This window comes from Harpia harpyja, chromosome 7 (genome assembly GCF_026419915.1).
Source record: "Harpia harpyja isolate bHarHar1 chromosome 7, bHarHar1 primary haplotype, whole genome shotgun sequence".
NCBI lineage: Eukaryota > Metazoa > Chordata > Aves > Accipitriformes > Accipitridae > Harpia > Harpia harpyja.
This window is the reverse complement of record NC_068946.1, coordinates 18,418,744-18,440,495: the sequence shown is the minus strand read 5'-3', so window position 1 is coordinate 18,440,495 and position 21,752 is coordinate 18,418,744. Positions and strand designations below refer to the sequence as shown.

At 42.3% G+C, this 21,752-nt stretch overlaps 1 protein-coding gene across 8 annotated transcripts in view; it reads right to left on the bottom strand.

Annotated features, from left to right (window-relative positions):
* The window catches only part of ERBB4 (erb-b2 receptor tyrosine kinase 4), a 666,663-nt gene that overhangs the window by 93,369 nt on the left and 551,542 nt on the right, over nucleotides 1–21,752 (bottom strand). For all 8 annotated transcript variants that reach the window (XM_052792389.1, XM_052792388.1, XM_052792393.1 and 5 more), the window contains one exon: nucleotides 13,606–13,791. In XM_052792389.1, coding sequence (XP_052648349.1) covers nucleotides 13,606–13,791 — 186 coding nt within the window. The remainder of the gene's footprint in view (nucleotides 1–13,605; nucleotides 13,792–21,752) is intronic.

Here is a 21,752-nt window from a genome sequence, read left to right as displayed (position 1 = left end):
AGAGCAAAATTGGAAAGATTACAGAAGAGGAGGTAACAAGCTGTACTTGTAAGAAGCAGAGTAGAAAAGAATTCGTAACTAATGGGAGGGACGCAAGAACTGTGGCAGACAAAACACGAGACATTATTCTGTGAATACTGGTAGTCCAAAAAGACGTGTAGGTCTGAATATCTCACGAGAAATAAAGTGAGTTGGAAGGCAAGATAGATAGGAAAAAACTCAGAGAACATGGAATAAATTCCCTCTTCAATGAAATATTGTCCAGGTGGGTGAGCTCTGAACTATAACGAAGTATTTTTAAATGTAGCCAAAATGAAAGACACTGTTGTTTCATCTTTTCCCTGAACCGCCAGTTTTGCAAAAGAAATGTTGCGGGTCATTAGTCTCCAACACAAACTAGAACATTTATGTTTAAATGTAATAAAGTCTTCATTAAATAATGCCATTATGTGTGTTTTCTACCTACTGTACACATACCGTGAATCACTGATAGCAAGCTCTAGGCAAAGGCAAGATGAAAAAAAAAGAGAGCTGAAGTGAAAACTTTTTTTTTTTTTTGGGGGGGTGAAGCAGGCTGAACACACATGAGATTGATTCTGATATGTTTACTCACAAGAATAGCATCATCATTGCATGAATAGGCTTGCTGATTTCAATGAAAACTCAGAGTAATGCATTATTCAGTTCAGGTAATGGAATCAGAATCTGATTTAATTTGAATTAAGAATGAGTAACATGAGCGAGCCAGAAACAGAAATACAAGAAACAATCCAAAGTGCAAAACACAACTTGATCTCTATCTGCAGAAGCTCCAAATTTCAGACCTGGGCTGTCTCCCAGCAAAGTGTGGGAATGCTTCCTTTCGTTGTTTATTCTTGCCCTGTTACTCAGCTTCGAAACAGTGAACTAAAAGCAACCATGTCATCAGAGTCTACCCCTTGAAAGCAACTGTACCATTCAGTCCAAATCTGCTTCATAAATTTATCAAGCTCCATCTTAAAAGTCATTCATTATTTTGCCTCCCTTATTCCTACTACAAGGTTTGAGAACCTTACCCACTTAATAGTGGCTAATAACCTTCTTCTAATCTCCACTCTAAATTTATTCATAGCCAGTTAAGACTCATTCATTCTCATGCCAGTGTTGTCCTTTAGCTTACATACTTGTTTTCCTCTTGGGTATTTAACCATGCTAAATTTATAGCTAACACTCAGCATACAAAGCTTCATTTAGTCAAACTAAATACACCCAAACATTTAATCTGTTCTCCTATGATGAACTTTGCATACGCCCAAACCACTACAACTGGTGCAATTTGATTTCACCTTTTGGGTACAAGTGGATGCTTTTCACTGTTATCCAGAGGAGGTAAAGTCAGAGCTTCATATAGCAATAACGACACATCTTCTCTCTATCGAAAGTGACCTGGCTGGTATATTTTAGACTTATCTTTATGTGGGACTTCAAATTTTGTATTTAAATCTGAAAATGTGCAACCCCCCCCCCCCCCCCCAAAGTAAACCCACCCAAACCACAATTGCAGAAAGTGTCATCTATGTTCCTTCCAATTCAGAAACACCAAATCCTCTCTTCATCTTGTGTATATAAATAGCATTTATGCCTTGTGGAAAAAAAAAAATTGTTCAAAGGTTAGGAAATGAACCCTGAGTTTTGGAAAATAAAGACATCTGCTCCAACCTCAGAGTCCTGACATCACCTGGTCTTTTGACCCTGCAGTTCCTCATCTAGTATGACAATGATATTCCCCTGCTTAGCAGAGGTGTATTAGGACTGCAAGGTGGGAAGACAGTACTATTTTGAGAGTGCCCAAGTATGATACGGGAGCGCAACAATGATAATGTAAAGCACAGGACGAGATGACTCCAAGTGCTTTAAGTGCAACATTCAGAAATACTTGTGGTCAAGCAGTGGCTTCACATTACAGGCCTGCAAAGTTCTTTTATGACTTAACACACACACGTGTGTAGGCAGCAACATGCCAGCAAACACAAAACAGGACTCCAAGCTTTCTCACCAACAGAACCACTGGTGCACATAAAGGTAATACACAGGGATCCCAGCGTCACACGCTCTCAGGGAGCACCAAAGATGTAGTACTACATGCTACACTACACATGCCAGCAGCCTGAGTTGACACAGTAACTCCCAGGAATCAGTAAAGCATGGCAGCATACTCTTACTTATGCCACCTCCAAAAGCCTTAACTTAAAATCACTGTCACCTATCATTCACAGCGTTGCACTGTACTGTTCCAGTCTACTCACAATGTCAAACTCCTCCTTCAGGGACATCTAACTCTTAAACTATCTCCACTCCCAAACATATGGAAATTCATGTACTTTCTGCCTTTTCAAGTACCCTTCTGATAGCTTACATTTAATTTCTTTTTTCCTATCTACTATATCATGCAATTTGGATTGGTTTACTGAATGCTGACATGGGAGACACTGCTGTAGGCAAGTCCCTACATAAAGGAATTCATGATGCAAGTAATGTAAGTTGAGCGTAAACACAAAACCAAATTGTATTACAGTGTAGCATTTTAGTTACATACACAGGTTCCTAGGAAATATTGGTCAAAACACTTTTTTCTGAAAAATAAAAGTTGCCTTCTCTAAAACTGACTTTGGTTGTATGTGTGAAACAACCTGACAAAACACCATTTTGAAAAAAACAGAACAAGAATGTTTATGCAATAGTCAGCTGTATTTTTTTGTTCCAAACCAATTTGCTTTAAAATTAATTAAAAAAAAAAAAGCTAGTATAAAGCCAAAGACATTTCAAAGGTCTTGGAAAAATGTCTTCATTTGGAAAATTCAGAACTGTTCAGAACTGTTTTGGTTCAGGGCAATGCATTCTTTTAATGCTCAATATTTTTCATGGGATACATAACCCAATCCTATTTCCCCTCTAATCAGAAGACATTAATGTGTTGCAGGACTTCAGTTTTAAGTCATGCACTGTGCAGAATACGATCCCCTCTGTTTGTTTGATAACATGGACAGTTAGTAAATAAAAATAGAAGCAGTGAGGATTTTACTCTGGCCCACAGACAAGGGTAAAGTTTACGGAAGCACAAAGGTCACAGGATGAAGAAAGAAAACCAAACTACAGTGAGAATTGCTGCATACTGAGAGCTAATTTGCACAAACGGGCTAGACAGAAACAGATGGGATGTGGGAAAGCAGGAGAGTGTTGACTAATGACACCTGACTGCCAGATGACCCTGTAGGTTTGCAGGCTGGCATAGCACCTGAAACTGTGCCAGCAGCCACTTGGAACTGCCCTCTCCCCTCTCACATTTCATTAAGCACATTCACCTTGCTCTTCTGCATCGCGCAGGAGCTCAGAGAGAGATTACACAGCATCCCCAGGAAGCGTATTCTTTCAGTTACACTGCCCTTCTATCCCCAGTTTATCGAGGAGCTGTTTACCTGACTGCTGTTCACTGCTGCAGGTGTATTCATTGCTGTGCCTCAGGGGAACTCAGTTTCAGTAGATCTTCCGTGACATGTATCCCGTTCCAGTGTTTCTGCAAAACTTTACTTTAGGATGGAAGGAACGTATCAGCAAAATACCAGGATGTAAGATGCTATCTTCAGCTCTCATTTATGGCTTGAGATATTCCTCAGCAAGGTTTCATAAAAGGGTATCAAGTGACTGCTGTGTCCATACTTTTTTCATGGGCCCCTTACACAGCAAGTCATGCTAGGACAGGGAGACAACAGGCTTCAGTCCACTACTACTCCTGGCTCCCACTTGGACAGAGAAGCAGTTATACATGGGGAGTGGACAGTTTTGGTTTTTTAAAGATACATCTGGATTTGGGACATGGTCAGTAGCTCTTCTGCTAATAGGCATCTGCTAGGTTTGATCTCATACTTAAGGACCACAGACCTCATCGGGCATGGCTTCTGCTGAGCATCTCCCTTCCCTTTCAACAGACCAGTTCTTTTCTCTTGTACAAAAGGCTACTGGATTTATCCCTGAGCATTGGATTGCACAGGAGAACTTGGAGATGTAGCAAACTGTGAAAGCTAAGCTCTATTCAAATATGGGCACATCCTTTACTGTCCCAGAACCTTTTGCAAATGGCCTTGCAGAGTTTCCTGAAGACTCTTATGTGGTTCTAGGAGCAAGTTTTAGTAGGGCATGTGCATACTGTGGTACTCTGCAAAAATGTGAGGGGTCCTAACTTTAAACATCAATGCCTTGGCCATCCATTTTTTGTAGTTACCCAAGCAGGATAAATTACGTTATAAAACACAATATTGAAAGAAAGGCACTCACTAGGGAAAACTGCATTTTAATTTATGGGTATATATAGAGAGAAATCCAGCTTTTGTTTCTGAACTCCAGCAACTTAAAAATAGCCAAATATGTGTATTTCTTGAATAATAATAAAAAAACCTGCTTTGGGCTGAGACATTTTATGCCAAGTCACAGTCCAGAGCGGAATTTTATGGTCGAGTTATAAATGTGAAAAATATGGGCTTATAATGGAAATCCTGACAGACCCTAGTAGGTGCTCCTATAATATCTTGAATTTGATTTAGGAGTGGTTTTCAATAACACTTTCCCAAGCCAGTCTGTTGGGGACTGCTAGGAAAACTCTAATGTTCCCCCCCCCGCCCCCATCCCCAGTGCAGCTCAGTGTACTTGATGAGAATGCTGGTATGTTCGGGCAAAGCCAGCCTTCAGGGCTTTTGTAGCCTGTGGCTGTCAAGTCCCCAATATCAGAGACCCTATAAATGTCAGTGCTAAGTGCACCTTCCATTTTAACAAAACAATAAATTGTCTATCTCTGTGCAATAAATTGCTCATTTCTGTGCCTTTGCAAAGGCCGATATGATTTGTAAATGGCTGAAAAATCTGCCTCTGCTTTTTTTCTAGCAACCATGAACCATAGGGAACACTGGATTTTTGAGGGGAAGGAGAGAAGCAGCCTAGATAATCCAGAAGGAATCAGGTTAAGACTGGGAAAAGAATGATTACTACCCATTACAAACCTCTCCCTGTCACTGACAAGCTGAAAGCAAGTTAACATCCCTGCTCAGGACCTTACGCAGTACAGAAGGGTACAGCTCGCTAACACAATATGTACCATACTGTGCAGAAAAGAAATCCAACCACGCTTGCGTTAGTAGTTCCGACCTTAGTTTAGTCCTCCAGTACCTGCTCTGTCCCAGATTCCCTGTGTGTCCTTGTCATTACCCGCACCCTTCACATTTATCCCCCTGTAAATTAAGCTGTCAGAAAGCTACAAGGTTAGCCTACGCTTGTCTTCTAGACAGCGTAGTCAGTGGAGAGACATAGTCACCTTCAAAGGTTGAGTCGTTCCACCCAGCTCTAGAGCTAATGACCAAATATATATACACACACACACACTCTAAAGACCATAAAAACCTCAAATACTATCATACTGAGGTTATTATAGCATGCAGAAGAGTCTTAGAGAATCTGACGTCAGAGCACAAAGCTGGAAGAAAGATATATCTATAATTTTTATATAAACCCAATCTTACATTTTTGTTCCTGTGGTTCTGACGCAATCTTCCAGATTCAAATATCCCTCTCACACAACCTAGAACAGCACATGGGATTCATGCAGTCATCAGTTAGCTGGTATTAAAATCCTCAAAGCCAAATGCATTATTATGAGAGAAATGAGGAAACTGAGGTCCATTCCAAACCCTGTAATGAGACACAACAACATAAAAACTCTGGTGGGTGGCAGGCATGATGCTCCTGTGCTCTTTCAGAGCACTGAATGGGCACCAGCTAGAGGGAGCCAAGCAGCCAGAGAATGAGAATGGAGAAGAAATGATGACACTAGAAGAAAGAGCAACAGGAAACAGGTTGACACGAAATGCTGTAAAAGTAGGGGAAAGACAGAAGAAAGCAAAGGACAATATCACAGAGAAAGAGTGTGAATTTGGTGAGTGGACAGTCAGTCTGAGGTGAAAGGAGAAAGAAAGAAATGAAACAAAGGAAAAAAAACCCCTTGTTCAACATTGAACTTGATGAATTTTATCATGCATTCCTTCATTTTAATGCTTTTCACAGGAAATGTGGGCAACTCCTGTGGACAACTGGGTTTGGTAGAAAAGATAAAGAAGTTACTAAACCAGTTCAATACTCCAGATGAAATGACTGTTGAAGAAAGGGGAGGAAACTGCATGAAAGTCTCCATAAATAGGTACATAACTATACAGGAAAACGTGGAATACTGTGCCTGCCAAGGAAACATGCAAAGCACAGTCATGCTGTAATTATTTTTAATAGGATCCAATGCCCTGATTTATTTGGAGAATCATTTCCAGCCACAGCAACTAACAGCCAAGGGAAGAGTTGCCAGGCCCTGATCCTATGTCTCAGCACACTAGCAATGGCTGCACTCAACGTGCCCACATTAATCTGAGCATGGCAGATCAGATATGATGACTGAAGTCCTAACATTTATTTCCTGCCCTTCCTTGGATGGAAAAAAAAATATCTTAATATCTGAGACGATCAAAAGAAACTTCTTCAGTGTCTTGCAAAAGCGCAAGACAGTCCAGTTAACCACAGCAAGAAAGAAATCTGTCCCCTTTCACCACTTAAAAGTTAAAAGCTGGGATGCAGAATTCTGCAAGATCCACCTGAATTTTGTTGCAAGGGCTTCTCAAGTTCGTATGAACCTTTGTAAGCCAGCTAGCTGCCCAGCAGGGGTACCAAAAAAGTCCCTGGGTATAGGCAAGGTGGGGTAATTCCCCTCTGAGACTTGATGGCATTACCCTCTTTCAGTGAGAGCTAACCAGAAAAAGGGTCCTTTATTTCAATCTCCCATTTGCAGATATCCAAGCTTTCCAGCAGAGTGAGAAAAATAGTCATGATGAATAGGAATAAGAAAAGCAAACTACATAGACGTATTCAGGAGAGTAAAATTATACTTTCCCCACCTATTTTGATTTTGCTCCTCCACACAATTAAGGCCTTGTTTCAATATGGCTTTAATTTCATAGCCCTTGGTTTAGATCCTACTCTTCTATACACTGCACTTCCTAATAGAGTGGCCCCATTAGTAAACTACATTTATGCTAATGTACTTGCTTGCAGTGATAATTATCACAGCCCTTAGCCCTGGTCCTTGCCAGTGTGAGCACATCAGGAGGGGTTGGTATAGCATTATAATTATACAATTAGCCTTGTCATGGCAAGGAGCTCTGGGAATAGAGACATCTTGAAGCTTAAAATGTGGACAGTTGATAGATGACTGTCATTAAGCTCCTCTGTTCACTCCATGATGGAATAGTCACTGAGCTGTAGGGTAGGCTTCTTTAATGAAAAAGAAAGACCTTGAACCATGGCCACCATCCTCCACCTCCTCCCAACCTGTCCAGTCACCCCCAATTCCTCCCACTTCACACAGCTTCTCTCTCATCCCATCTGCAGCAGAATAATAAAAGCTGTCTCTAACAAGTCATTCCTAATCCATAAAGTCTTGATAGAGGAGAAAGGCTGCTCACCTCACAGTGCAGCCAAGGGGACCTCACTTGCCTCTGGTCCTCCCTGCTTAGAGCCTCCCTCACTCTATTCATGAGGAGTGCAGGCCAAAACCCATTTAGTTGAGGAAGTGAGGTGAGCGCTGCTGTACCAGCTTCTGGGTCAGCTTCTCAGTTGCATAAATCAACACAGATCCTTTGAATTTCACATAGCCTGTGAATTTACATCCAGTTGAGAAGCACTGCCCTGGGCAGTAATAAAATACGCCTTTCTAAAAAGCCTGGCATGGAGGGAGGCTTCAGGAGCAGGCAGCAGACAAGCCCTCCTTTTTGCCAAGAGAACTACAGAAGGGCACTGAGCCCTGTAACGTGAACCAGCTAAAAGGGAAAGAGAACAGGACAGCAGAAAGAAGCAGTAAGGAGGCTTTGCAAGCGCCTTTGGCTTGATGGCTCCTGGAGACTCCCAGCTGTGTATCTGCACTGCTGGCAGGGAATCCTTAGAGAGAGCAATGACTGCAAGTGTGCTGGAATAATACTCAACAGACTTGAAGACATGCATCTGCTTCATTAAAATTCGATCCCCAAGTTCCTCTGTCTCTTTCTTTCCTAGAGTGTTCTCAAACGTTGTTTTCCTGCATACCTGGATAACTGAGGCTGTGCAGGGCTTTAGTTAAGGTAATTTGAGAATTCTTTTATATTGAAAAGGTATAAAAAGTAATCCCCTGAAGTACTTGATTTTCCTTCCATGACACTCCACTGTATCACACTACTTCTGCTTTACCTCGTTAGTATTCTGAGGAGTTGCGAATGAATTATTATAGTTCAGAATGCAAAAAACAGGACTGGCAGCCCCTGGGGGTTACAGGCCAGAACAGTATGGGGCATTGGCTAAGACCCAGGAGAGCTGAGCTATCCTCCACAGGCTAGGTGATCGTAGGCAAGCTGCTCTGTTTTAGGAAGATTGCTTCCTTTCTCACTCTTCCTCTGCCTTGTCTTCTTTGGGGCAGGAAAAGTTCGTCTGCATTCAAACACTGCTCTGCCAAACTGGTGCGGATGTAACGCAAATCAACAGCAGCAGAATGAAACTGTAATTGTATCAGAAAAAACAGTAAAGCAGTAGATGGGGCTGCCTGTGTTGAACTTCAACGTTGAATTTAGTGAGTGTTGTATGCAATGTTACAGAAGCAGAAATGGATTTCTCTATGCCCTTGAGAGAGACAGAGAGAGGGCCTAGCACAGCACAAAGGCCCACAATAATAAGTCCAACAGGACTCAGGCTAATTTTTCCACTAGAGTACCAGTGAGAGGATACAGACTCAAATACAGGTGCCTTATAGTTAACCTCACCTAGTGACAGAGTGTAACCAACTCTTTCTGACTAGAAACCTCAAGATGTTTCTTCTCTCCTTGAATGCATTTCTGTAAGAATGTCCTCACCCCCACAGCTCCAAGTTGCCAGTGAGTGTGTTTGGGCAGCCCTTGCTGAGAGAAATTATATCAAACACATTGAAATATCAATGCACACAGTACCTTTTTCTTTCTGGGTGTGTGTGTTAAATCTTCCTGATTTACATGTATCTGTCATACACCGGCTGACAAGGATGTAATTCACCTACTGAGAATTCACTTGCAGGCTTGTGCTAACCTTACAAAATTTGATTCTCAATCTGTTTCTCAAGTAGTCAACACTATGGACATCCATGAAGCATTATTCCATCCTTCCATACCCTAAGGCCACCAAGGCTGTCACTCTTGCCCCCACACTAGGAAGTATCTTGATACATGAGCATAGTCTACTGCTTTACTGGACATCAAACTCCACATAAAATTGCTGTGCTGAACTCAGAGCTAAAAGGTTAAACATTCAGTCCCTAAGCGAGACAGTACACATAGAAGTGAGACACAAGGAGATGTCTTGTGTATCTGCAAAGCAGAAGGGAAGAACCCCCTTAGACACAGCTGCTGTCTAACAACCATGTTTTATGCAGAACGCTTGGGGGCTACTCTATTTTTATAACTTTCATCCATAAAATAAGAAGCTAAAGCTTCAGGAAGGAGAACACAATTACCCTACAATGACATAACAGTCAGAATAAATTCAACACAATCTGTATAAGCAAAAAGAAAAAGCATCCAAGCTTTTTTCAATTGGCAGTAGATAATACTTAATAACTGCCCTATTGTCAACCTTCAGAAATGATCTCCAGAGCCATATGCAGGTTGGCAACCAGGCATAGCGCCTAACTAGTTTTTGCATCTAGTTGTACAGAAGTAGAGACATACGGAAATGAACAGCCTGGCAAAACAAGTGAACTCTGAAGCAATGACTTCGATAAATAAATGCCTGCACATTGGCAGATGGAGAAAAGCGCAGTAGGGAGGAACTGTATTGCAGCAGCAACTCGATTTTAACCGATTCATAAAAATCAGCCTGAACTTCGGAACTGAGGCATTTCCAATTCCTTCAGTCCTCTTCTCGTTGGGGAAAATTCTCACCATAAAAAGAAGGAAGGTGAGGGTAGAAAGGTGTATCTAACAGAAGATACCAGGAGCTGCTTCAAGGAGCAGAGAATAGGACTGGGAGGTCACTGATCATTTTTGCCTCTTACTACATTGCTAATCACGGGTTTGGTAGCTTTCAGAAAGACACAACCAATCATTCCCAAAAGTCTAGAAAAGTAAGATGTGAAGAGACATTCTCAAGCCATATGGCAGAGCCTGAAATATGAGCACAGTGGATACAAGTACATGGGATACACAGACCTTTCCCGCAGCGAATGGAAACTTGTGCTGCATGCAATAGCCACCTTCTGCACTCATTCCTCTGGAGACCAGTCTATTTGTAGGCAAATTGAATCTTTCCTATTTGCAGGCTGCAGACTGATTCCTAGTCACTGTTAAATGTGACAGATGAGTGGAAAACAAGTATTACTACTCCCCTGCTGCTAGCAGGGGACTAGCACGTTTTTCCACTTTTTGGGAAAAGGGGACTCCTTGTCTGGTGACCTCAAAGATTATTCTTCCTACCAGTTCTGAAACATTTTCTTGTGTATGTTCTCTAACCCCAGTCAACATTACAGTCTGAGAGATAGCAAGGGAATAGGCATTCCTGTATCCCATCAGAAAGCACAATGCAATGCAGAAAATTCCGTGCAGCATTTGCACTACTCTTACATATTATGTGGTGTGCACAGCCTTGTATGTCCCTACCTCTTTCTTCTCTTCACTGATAGCCTCCTATGTAATAATTATGATATTATCTTTATGCATAGATGCAACCTGACAGGGAAGATTTTCAACACACAACTGTCATTCAAGGTCTCCAAAGACAAGAAGAAAATAAAGAGTTAAAGGTACATTTTAATTCTTTGGAGTCTACTTCTGCAATAGGATTGCACCATACTGGTGCATGGTATGCAATTAGTCAGTACCTGTGGTGACCTCCTCAACTATAACAAGCCATCCCCTACTAAATACCACCAATATGCATGCAAAAGCAGCAAAATGCAGAACTCGCTATCAGATGTCTACTGATTCTCTCCATACCCAGTACCAACCACTGCAGTAAAAATAAGAGAAGGGAAAGAGACACATAAAGAAACCAAGGAGAAAACAATCCAGAGGAACTGCAATGGCCCAGAGTTAACAGGTCAGCCATATGCACCAAGTACTGCACTTTTTCGAGAAAACAGTCACTTACTGCTGTCCCCTTCATGGGTAGCCAAGTGGATGAGCTTCATGCTGTAACGTGAGGCCAAGGCAAAATTAACCTCAAGATTACTGTGATGCAGAAGAAGATTAAATTAATTAAACTTCAAGAAACCAACTAAACTTCACTAAACTTCCCCTCAATAATATGCCACCTTTTGTTATAAAGAAATTCCCTTTCTCTTCCTGATACTTCATCAGTTAATATTACGTGTATGATCTCACTTCTTTGCACTGCTTGGTTACCCTCCATCTCAGAGCTCAAATATCTATAATAACTCATCTTCTCCTCCTGCATCACACAGTGATCAAGAAAACCGGTGATCAAGAAAACTGGCAGTGATTTTCAAATGGGTGTACCTAAATCCAATTCCCATATTATGCTGAAACCATTTACAATGGAAATCAGTTTAGAACCCGTTTCACTTTGATAAGAATCACCATGGGAAAACCATGACCTGCCTTCCACAGACCCTCCCATGGATCTGTCAGCTCTGTAAGCCTCTACTATGGATCAGGCTATTTGCTTCACTAAATCAGCTGCCCACATAAAGTCCATAGCAAAGCAAGTACAGCTATTAGTCCAATGAGTCAATGGCCATATGCATGCACAAAGTGAAAATAAAGGTGGATTATCTTTTCATGTATGCCACTGTGTAAATGTTTTGTAATAAATAATAACAGCCACTATCAATCAAGAGAGTGGAGAACAGATCGGGAGGAGGTTGTGTTGAGAGAAAGGACTCAAACAGGAATATGTATTTTCTCCCCCACCTTCCTTGGTCTGATAACAGACCTAAATACACCTTTGCACATCTCTAGAAACAGGCTATCCCCATTAGTGTGTTCCAATATTCCGTGCAACTCTGGCTGCTTTACCACGACAGCACAGCAGAATCACAGATACTAACACATCTACAAAATGCTGGAACATTGGAATGTGGGCTGGGGATTCCCCCCACCCCTTTGAAGGAACAACTCCTCTACTCAGCATTATGCTCATTTCATCTACTGTCACCTTTGGGCAAGTTTGACAACAGATCTGACCCTCGAAAGAAAATAGTCCCTATTAATGGTGAACCTCAGAATTCCTCCTCTCATTGAACAAAAACTCAGGGCTAGCTGAATTTCTCAGTTTTCTTACTTTTGTAAGAAAATATTTTGTATTTAAGTTTTTAAGAGAAGTGAATGTTTACTTGATGGCTGCTATTTGGTCCAGCAAAACAATTCCAAATCTTCAGGTTTCTCTCCAGTGCTAAAAGTTTAACATTACAACTTAAATTAACATTTCGTAATAGACGTTGCAGCAAATTCACTTAAGGCTACAGATTTAATATAAGAAAGAGAGCAGTCTGTGACACACGTGTATGTAACACACATTTTCACCAAAATAATCTAAAACTTTAAATAACTTCTAAATAACTCTAAATAAAAAGTGGGTTCCAGATTCTCATTCGTAGTAACATCATTGTACACAACTCTGTTTGCACAAATGAGCCTTTAAAATCAATAAAAACTATGGCCCTCTACACTCCCAGATCTTGTTCTTCTTTGCAACCAATTATGAGTAACTTGTTCTTAGTACAACACTGAATACCTAAACATACCTAAAACCAAATGTGAAACACTGTGCAAGGATTACATTAGAGCTGCATTTATGACTGATACTCTGTTCCACCTCAGCTGAAGTGCAGTCAGTGTCTGAACCATAACAGCTTTGCTGTTGCTCCTCAAACCCCACAGGAAGGCAGAGAGCATTACACCACGGCAAGCAAAGCAGGATCCAGCCCTTGAGATTTCCCATTCTGCAGAGACGAGCAATATTACACTCCAGCCTCAGCTGTTGTGATAGGTCTTAAACACAGCAGAACCGTGGTGGTTCCCAAAGGAGTGACATGAAGTGAATACTTATCTTCTTGGCAGCGTGGGGGCAGACAACTGATGGCTTATCAGAATTTAACTGGCGATGCAGATCAGAAAGGTTGAAAACTACAATCAGGTTAAATCAGTATCTATGAATAGTGAATAGTAGAAGAGGCTGAAAAATTATTCTGTGCTCAGCCCCAGATGTCACACAGGGGGCTTCTTCTCCCACTCCCACTCCCCCCACCCCCCTGAAAGACTCCCCCATTAACACTGAGTTAGAAAGACAGTCAAGAAAAACACTTTGGTTTACATATTAATAACTAATCTATAATATTCTAAGCAGCCAAAAGAGAGTATTTCAAAAACTACCCAACCTTCTTGAAAACACACACCCACACCTGAAAAACCCCCACAAACAAAACCCAAACAATTTTTGTTTTGTTTTGTTTTGTTTTGTTTTTTTTGCATGGCATGTTTTTCAGTTAGTTATGAAAATGACAAAAAAAGAACAGCATGAACTACATACCTTAGCTATTTGGACACACCAGTTTAGCAGAAGCTGGGAGCCAATATTGTCCTTATGTTCATGAACATAATCCAACAGGCAGCCATGAGGCATCAGCTGAGTGACTAGTTGGATGGTCGGGCTCAAGCAGACACCCAGGAGTCTCACCAGGTGCGGGTGGTCCATGCTGGCCATGATAAGAGCTTCCTGTAACAACAAAAGTGACCCAGTTACTCCAGTGTGCTTGAAGACTCCATGTGTAGATTTCCTGTTTCCCATAGAGCATCTAAAGGGGATCAGTGTAGCCTAAGTATGGATGGCTACAAGCTCTTCAGAAGGGACAGGCAAGGTAGAAGAGGTGGTGGGGTGGCTCTCTATGTTAGGGAATGTTTTGACTGTTCAGAGCTACACGATTCTGATGACAAGGTGGAGTGCTTATGGGTGAGGATGAGAGGGAAAGCCAATAAGACAGATATTGTGCTGGGAGTCTGTTATAGACCGCCTGACCAGGTTGAAGAGACGGATGAATCATTCTACAAGCGGCTGGCAGTAGTGTCAGAATCATGTGCCCTTGTCCTTGTGGGGGACTTTAACTTTCCAGACATCTGCTGGAAATACAACACAGCAGTGAGTAAACAATCTAGGAGGTTCCTGGAGTGTGTGGAAGATAACTTCTTGACACAGCTGGTGGGTGAGCCAACCAGGGGAGGAGCCTTGCTAGACCTGTTGTTTACGAACAGGGAAGGACTGGTGGGAGGTGTGATGGTTGGAGGCCGTCTTGGGCTTAGTGACCATGAAATGGTAGAATTTTCAATTCTTGGTGAGGCAAAGAAGGTGGTCAGCAAAACCACCACTATGGACTTCCGGAGGGCTAACTTTGGCCTCTTCGAGGCACTGGTTGAGAGAGTCCCTTGGGAGATGGTCCTGAAGGGCAAAGGGGTCCAGGAGGGATGGACATTCTTTAAAAAGGAAATCTTAATGGCTCAGGACCAGGCTATTCCCATGTGCCGCAAGTCGAACCGCCGAAGAAAACGACCGGCCTGGCTGAATGGGGAGCTTTTGCTAGGACTTAAGAAAAAAAGGAGAGTTTATCATCTCTGGAGGAAAGGGCGGGCAACTTGGGAGGAGTACAGGGATCTTGTTAGATCATACAGAGAGAAAATTAGAAAGGCGAAAGCTCAGCTGGAACTAAATCTGGCCACTAGTGTAAGGGACAACAAAAAATGTTTTTACAAATATGTTAACAGTAAAAAGAATCCCAAGGAGAATATCTATCCTTTAATGGATACAGAAGGGAACGTAGCAACCAGTGATGAGGAAAAGGCCGAGGTACTTAATGCCTTCTTTGCCTCAGTCTTTAATAGTGAGTCCAGTCATCCTCAGGGTACTCCACCTCATGAGCTGGAAGGTAAGGATGAAGAGCATAACATACCCCCCTTAATCCAGGAGGAATTAGTTAGGGACCTGTTACGCCATCTGGACACTCACAAATCTATGGGACCTGATGGGATCCATCCAAGAGTACTGAGGGAACTGGCTGAGGTCCTTGCCAAGCCACTCTCCATCATCTATCAGCGTTCCTGGTCAACAGGGGAGGTCCCAGAGGACTGGAGGCTTGCCAATGTGACTCCCATTTATAAGAAGGGTCAGAGGGAGGATCCGGGGAACTACAGGCCTGTCAGCCTGACCTCGGTACCGGGAAAGATTATGGAACGGTTTGTCTTGAGAGCACTCACACGGCAGCTCCAGGATAAGAGGGGGATCAGGCCCAGTCAGCATGGGTTTACGAAAGGCAGGTCCTGCTTGACCAACCTGATCTCCTTCTATGACCGGGTGACCCGCCTAGTGGATGAGGGAAAGGCTGTCGATGTTATTTTCCTAGACTTCAGCAAGGCCTTTGATACTGTCTCTCATGGCATACTCCTTGAGAAGCTGGCATCTTGTGGCCTGGATAAGTGCAGTATTCACTGGGTGAAAAACTGGCTGGATGGCCGAGCCCAGAGGGTCATGGTGAATGGGGTGAAATCCAGCTGGCGGCGGGTCACGAGTGGTGTTCCCCAGGGCTCGGTGTTGGGCCCTGTTCTGTTTAATATCTTTATTGATGATTTGGATGAGGGGATTGAGTGCACCCTCAGCAAGTTTGCAGACGACACCAAGTTGGGAGGCAGGGTCGATCTGCTTGAGGGTAGGGAGGCTCTACAAAGAGATCTGGACAGGCTGGATCGATGGGCTGAGGCCAATCATATGAAGTTTAACACGGCCAAGTGCCGGGTCCTGCACTTCGGTCACGGCAACCCCATGCAGCGCTACAGGCTTGGGGAAGAGTGGCTGGAAAGCTGCCCGGCAGAGAAAGACCTGGGGGTGCTGGTTGACAGCCGGCTGAATATGAGCCAGCAGTGTGCCCAGGTGGCCAAGAAGGCCAATCGCATCCTGGCCTGTATCAGGAACAGTGTGGCCAGCAGGAACAGGGAGGTGGTTGTTCCCCTGTACTCGGCACTGGTGAGGCCGCACCTCGAGTACTGTGTTCAGTTTTGGGCCCCTCACTACAGGAAAGACATTAAGCTGCTTGAGCATGTCCAGAGAAGGGCAACCAAGTTGGTGAGGGGCCTTGAGCACAAGTCTTATGAGGAGCGGCTGAGGGAACTGGGATTGTTCAGTCTAGAAAAGAGGAGGCTGAGGGGAGACCTTATCGCTCTCTACAACTACCTGAAAGGGGGTTGTAGTGAGGTGGCTGTTGGTCTCTTCTGTCAGGTGTCTGGAGATAGGACAAGAGGAAATGGCCTCAAGTTGAGGCAAGGGAGATTTAGGTTAGATATTAGGAAAAATTTCTTTACTGAGAGGGTTGTCAAACATTGGAATGGGCTGCCCAGGGAAGTGGTTGAGTCACCATCCCTGGAGGTATTCAAAAAGCGAGTGGATAGGGTACTCCAGGGCATGGTTTAGGGGGCATGGTTAATGGTTGGACTTGATGATCTTGAAGGTCTTTTCCAACCGAAATGATTCTATGATTCTATGATTCTATGAATTCCTGTGTTGTCCATCCAGTGCTAGGCATACCTAGGCAAAATCCAGTCTGATGTAACGTATGCTTGATGTAATGAGCACCAAGCAATGGGTCAGACTATCTGAACAGATCCAGTGAAGGCTCAGATCAGAAATTCTGCACTGCCCTATATTCCCTGTCCCATTACAGCCACAGAAGCAAAGATGTAAGTGTGACACACTTGACTTTGCTTAAAGGTCTCATTTGTCTTGTTCTACTTCCCTTAATTTTGTTTCTTGAATATATTTTTCCAATTTGTGGTCAATCCATTGGGCATCAGCTTTTTTTTGTATGCAAGCAAACTATGCCACCTGTGTATATGGTGAGATGGCCAGTTAGGCCTCATTTGGCAAGACATTTGATTAAGCTGTGCTAAAATGCTTTACTGGATCAGAGATTTAATGCTTAGTATTTTACAGGCTTGAGCATGTAACATTTATATGTCAATCGAAGCTTTCCCAAAGTTCAACCTGCAAAGGGTTAAGATTCAGGAGGTTTAATGTGGGCCTTTCAAATGTGTCTGATATTCGTAAGTCATAGAATCATAGAATGGTTTGGGTTGGAAAGGACCTTAAAGATCATCTAGTTCCAAGCCCCCTGCCACGGGCAAGGATACCTTCCACTAGACCAGGTTGCTCAAAGCCCCATCCAACCTTGGCCAACAAGTCCTACTGAAAGTCGGCAGATTTGTTAAGCTGTTAGGATATGACCATGCTACTGTCTCTATGACTGTTGTACAGCTATAGCCTAAACTAGAAGTTGTGGCGGTACAGTAGTAGCCCAGCTGCAGCAGCAGTCCTGCCTGTTTCCTGATGTTGCCACAAGTAGACCACTACAGAAAGCAGCAGCTTTCTAAATCTGAACCTTTTAGCTCAGCTCCTGATTCTTCCAAAGTCCTCTACCAATAATAGATCTTGGGTCAGTTACTTCGTTTTTTCCATCCTTCAGCTTCTCACACAATGAACAAGAGATAATATTCCTTTCTTTCTTCTATACTTTATCTTTTCCATATCTTAAGTTTTCAGAGGTTTTCAGCTAGCTAGCTAGGTTGTCCAATGTCAAGGACCAGAAGGACTTAATCATGGCTACACTATTTGGCCCTGAAGTTCGTACCACTGACAAGTAGCACAGGAACTCCTTATAAAAAACTTACATATCTGTTCTTAGAGGTAATGCCATCACAAGCCATCACAAGCAACTGACATTCAAAAAAGGCAGGGAGAAAGCTTTTCTCTCTCATTCACTAAGCCCAGTCCTCCATTTCAAGACCACTTCATCACGGCAATGGAACAATGAAAAGTGAGATGAAACTGCAGCTTTGTAAAGCTATTTTAGTTCTCTTTCTTTCTCAGAAAACCTATATGACATCTTTCTGACAACTTAAAGAATAACAACAGTAATAGTGCCAAAGAAAGAAAAAAAGGATGAGAAAAAGTTGGCACCAGAGGAACATAACATACCCCCCAACTCATAAAAGTTTTGTTGTCTTTTTTTTCCCTTCCCTATATTAACGCAAAAAAAAGTCCTGGCAAGTAGGCTGAGTTTGTATTAAAGGAAATTGCTCATCATAGTACAAAGAATATTTGAAACCAAATTGCAGAGTATTTGCATAATAGTTCTCTTTCTTTCCCTCTCTTTTTTTGTTAAAATGAAAAGATGAACAAGACAGTAATTGTAGGGGGTTTTTCCCCCCAATAAGAAAAGAGCAGATGGCCTCCATTGGGGGGGAGTATTGCCTTCCTTTTTCTTCCTAAATGTATGTGAAAAAATAAAATAAATAATGAATAAATAGGGGCTATTTGATGGGATGACTGGCATAGGACCTCTGAGGAAGATTCTGATGTAACAAATTAGAAAAGGGATCTTAAGTAGTTTTGCTCACATTCAAATTAATATAGTTCTTGCTCACTCAACTGGTACGTATGGGGTCTTCTTGATAAATTTTAGTCTCTTTTCTGCTGTCACTAGAAAATGTCACTGAAGGCCACCAGAATAAATACCTGTTGACAGGTGCATTATCCAGTTTCAGAGCACAAAATCACTCTGCCTCATTTTTTTCTTTTTACCCCATTAATTTTTCTCCTGCAGATGCACAAGGGGATAGTACTTGTTGCCCTCTCCCTCTCTGAGTAAAGGTAAGAGTTTCTCCAGGAATTTGGAGCAGGAGTACTTTTCTTTATAATGAGGACTGATTAGAACATAGACAATATACTCTTTTTGCTCACCAAGGGACCGTATGGAAAGCTTTGAAGCATGTGCTCCATTAGTCTCCAGCTATTTACCATTTACAAGTCTATCTGAGTCCAAACGAAAGACACTTCTGTACAATAACAAAAGCAAGCAGTGCCATTTGTCTCATTCTGATGTTATGGGAAAGCACATATTCTTCCAATAGTTTTGGGCAATGGTTCCAGAAAAAAATAAAAATGTTGTTAAAATATTATGGACTGCTCTGTAATGAATTGAGACACACAACAGAGAGCAGGGAAACCTTCATTATAGATCTAAGTCGCTAATGGATACTAATTTAGCATGAATCCTGGCTTCACATAGTTATTCTCATTAGTAAAAGTATTGTTATTTTTATTGAACTAGCATCTACAGGAGAACTAAATTCAGGGTTATGTCTACCCAGCACAGCACAAACACAAAGTAAGAGAGATTGCAATTGTTCTGCTAGAGCCTAATTAGACAAAACAGACAAACAACAACAACAGAAACATTATGACTTAGTAGCATTTTAAAAATCTGTTCAGCAAATAAGGAATCTGAGTCTCCATTTTAAAATCTGTTTGGACACAAAAGACCCTAGAGCTACAATCTCCATAGCACTTAGGCACTCTGCAGCCTGGTTCCCAATTAAATTTTCTAAAACATTTAATCAGGTAAGGCACCTAAACTCACAGACTTGGCTGTCTGACACTGGCATCTTTCAAAACCAGCCTCTGCAATTTCCCATATCTTTTGGTAGCCTTATGTCTGCAGATCTTGTCTCTATACTCCATTGGCACAATTACATGAATGATTCTAAAATTGGGCCTATTCTAATTTAATGGAGAGGAAACTGAGGTACAGAAAAGCACAACCTACTATCCATAGTCACATAGGAAGTCTAGAGCAGAAGTGGGAACTGAGCCTCAGATCACTTTATCTTTCTCTCCTGAAAAAAAATCCTTTGAAAGTTGAAATAAAAAAGGGGATGAAGGGAGAGAAATTATTAAGATATGGTACTTTATCTTTCCCCCAGGAGCCAGAGTCTTTGTAACATCATGTGCTCACACTAGCATATGAGAAATGACAAGAGTGGTGACAGTTTTGAAAGGTTCCTGTTGGACATCGGGCACCCTCCTCCATCTATCTGCAGGAGCAGGAAGTCTTATCACAAGAGTAACTCCCCAGCCAAACCAAATCTCTTCCTGGAGTTTCTTTATGCTGTTGCTGCTCAGGTATTAATTATCACAGCAGTGTGTGGCAGCCATATGCAGGACAGCTATAAGCCAGCCAGTTTAGACATAGGTAGCAGTTGTGGACCTCAGCTTGCTCTTACCTCTTAGAGATGTATTTTGCAGTCTACAGTGAGCCCTGACCAGCTGAGGCTAGGGTACTACAAGATCTCAAATGAGTTACTTAAAACCAAGGCTGTGTATGTATAGTCTATTCACAGCAGCGCTTACAGCGTTAATACAGGCTGGTAAAGAAAGACCTTGATGCAGAAGGCAGCTAATCCCTGCTAATCCAAGCTAATCAGGTAGTTTGGCAGGGCCATTGTTGTGTCCCCCAGCCTCATCACAGAGAGAATAGCAAGTGACTTTAATTGAGCCTTCCATGTTCAACTTGGTATTATACTTCTCAGATATGCTATTTTGTATAAAGCAATCACATCACACTGATCATTCCTCTCTTCTGCCCCTTTTGAATGCGGCTGAATTATTGCCACATTAAGCTCAACTCCTGTGATTTATATACACAACCCTATATTAAACAATTATATTAAACAATGACATAAATGTTATTTTTAATGCTTTACACTGATCTGTCTGTCATCTGCATTTAGTAACACAATAGCATACCAAAGAAGGGTGAGTTTGTAGGTCCCAGTGATCCATCACCAGACCTATGGCTGGTTTCTGTCAGCACAGCTATGTCAACAGGGGTGTGAGAAGGTGCAATTGCTAACACACAGCGAGAGGCCAGAAGAAGCCCTCAGAGCACCTGCCGTTAGACTGCCAACACAGGCTCAGACAGGTAGAGCTTATTTAAGTCGTGAGAGCTGACCATCACTGTAACAATACAATGCATAGTTACATCCAGCCTAAAAGCACTTTGTCAACACAGATGATGAAGGGAACTAGCCATTCACTTCTCACAGGTCACTTAAGTCACCTTCATTCCTTAGATGGCTTTGAAAATCCCACCTAAAACTATTTCCTGATCTATCCATACTCTACAGTCATGTTTGAAATGCCTTTAATTTGACTGCTGTTTCTGAAAAGTAACTCAAAATCCAGCTAAAGCAGGATTTGCATTTCAGCCTTCCAGGATGAGGAAGAAAAAACAATTCTCAGGACTGTGAGAAGAAAGGGTGCTCTGAGTAACACCTACAGCACATCTTATAAGATGGCATTTAACTTTTCCCTTTCCTACTTTGATGTGTTATTGCTAACAATTGCAACTGAAGATAAATATTAGCCAGCGTGATGGTCCCTGAAGAGCATCCTTTGATACCGGTTTTGTTTCTCTGACCATTTAGTTTGTAAACCAGTAGACTCAGCAAGGTGCATGTGCCACTAGCAGTAAAATAATGCCATACTTATGTCCATTTGAAAATTTATTCTCCACCTAGAGTGGTCCAGGACACAACTCTCTTCCAGCACATGTCCTCGTTAATTAGTATACCAGTTCAGTATGTGGTCAAGCATTCCTGGCCAGAGTGTTCCTGAGAGGCTAGAGACTGCACACAGGCAACTCCTGAGACCGCTGGGGTCCTGGAAGAGGGCAGAACTGGCAGCAAGCCATCACCCTGCTGAGTCCAAACCCATGCTCTAAAGGAAATCTGAACATCAGAATCGGTCAAGAGACCTTCTCTCTGCTGCTCATGGAGGCTCTAAAACACATTAACAGGTTG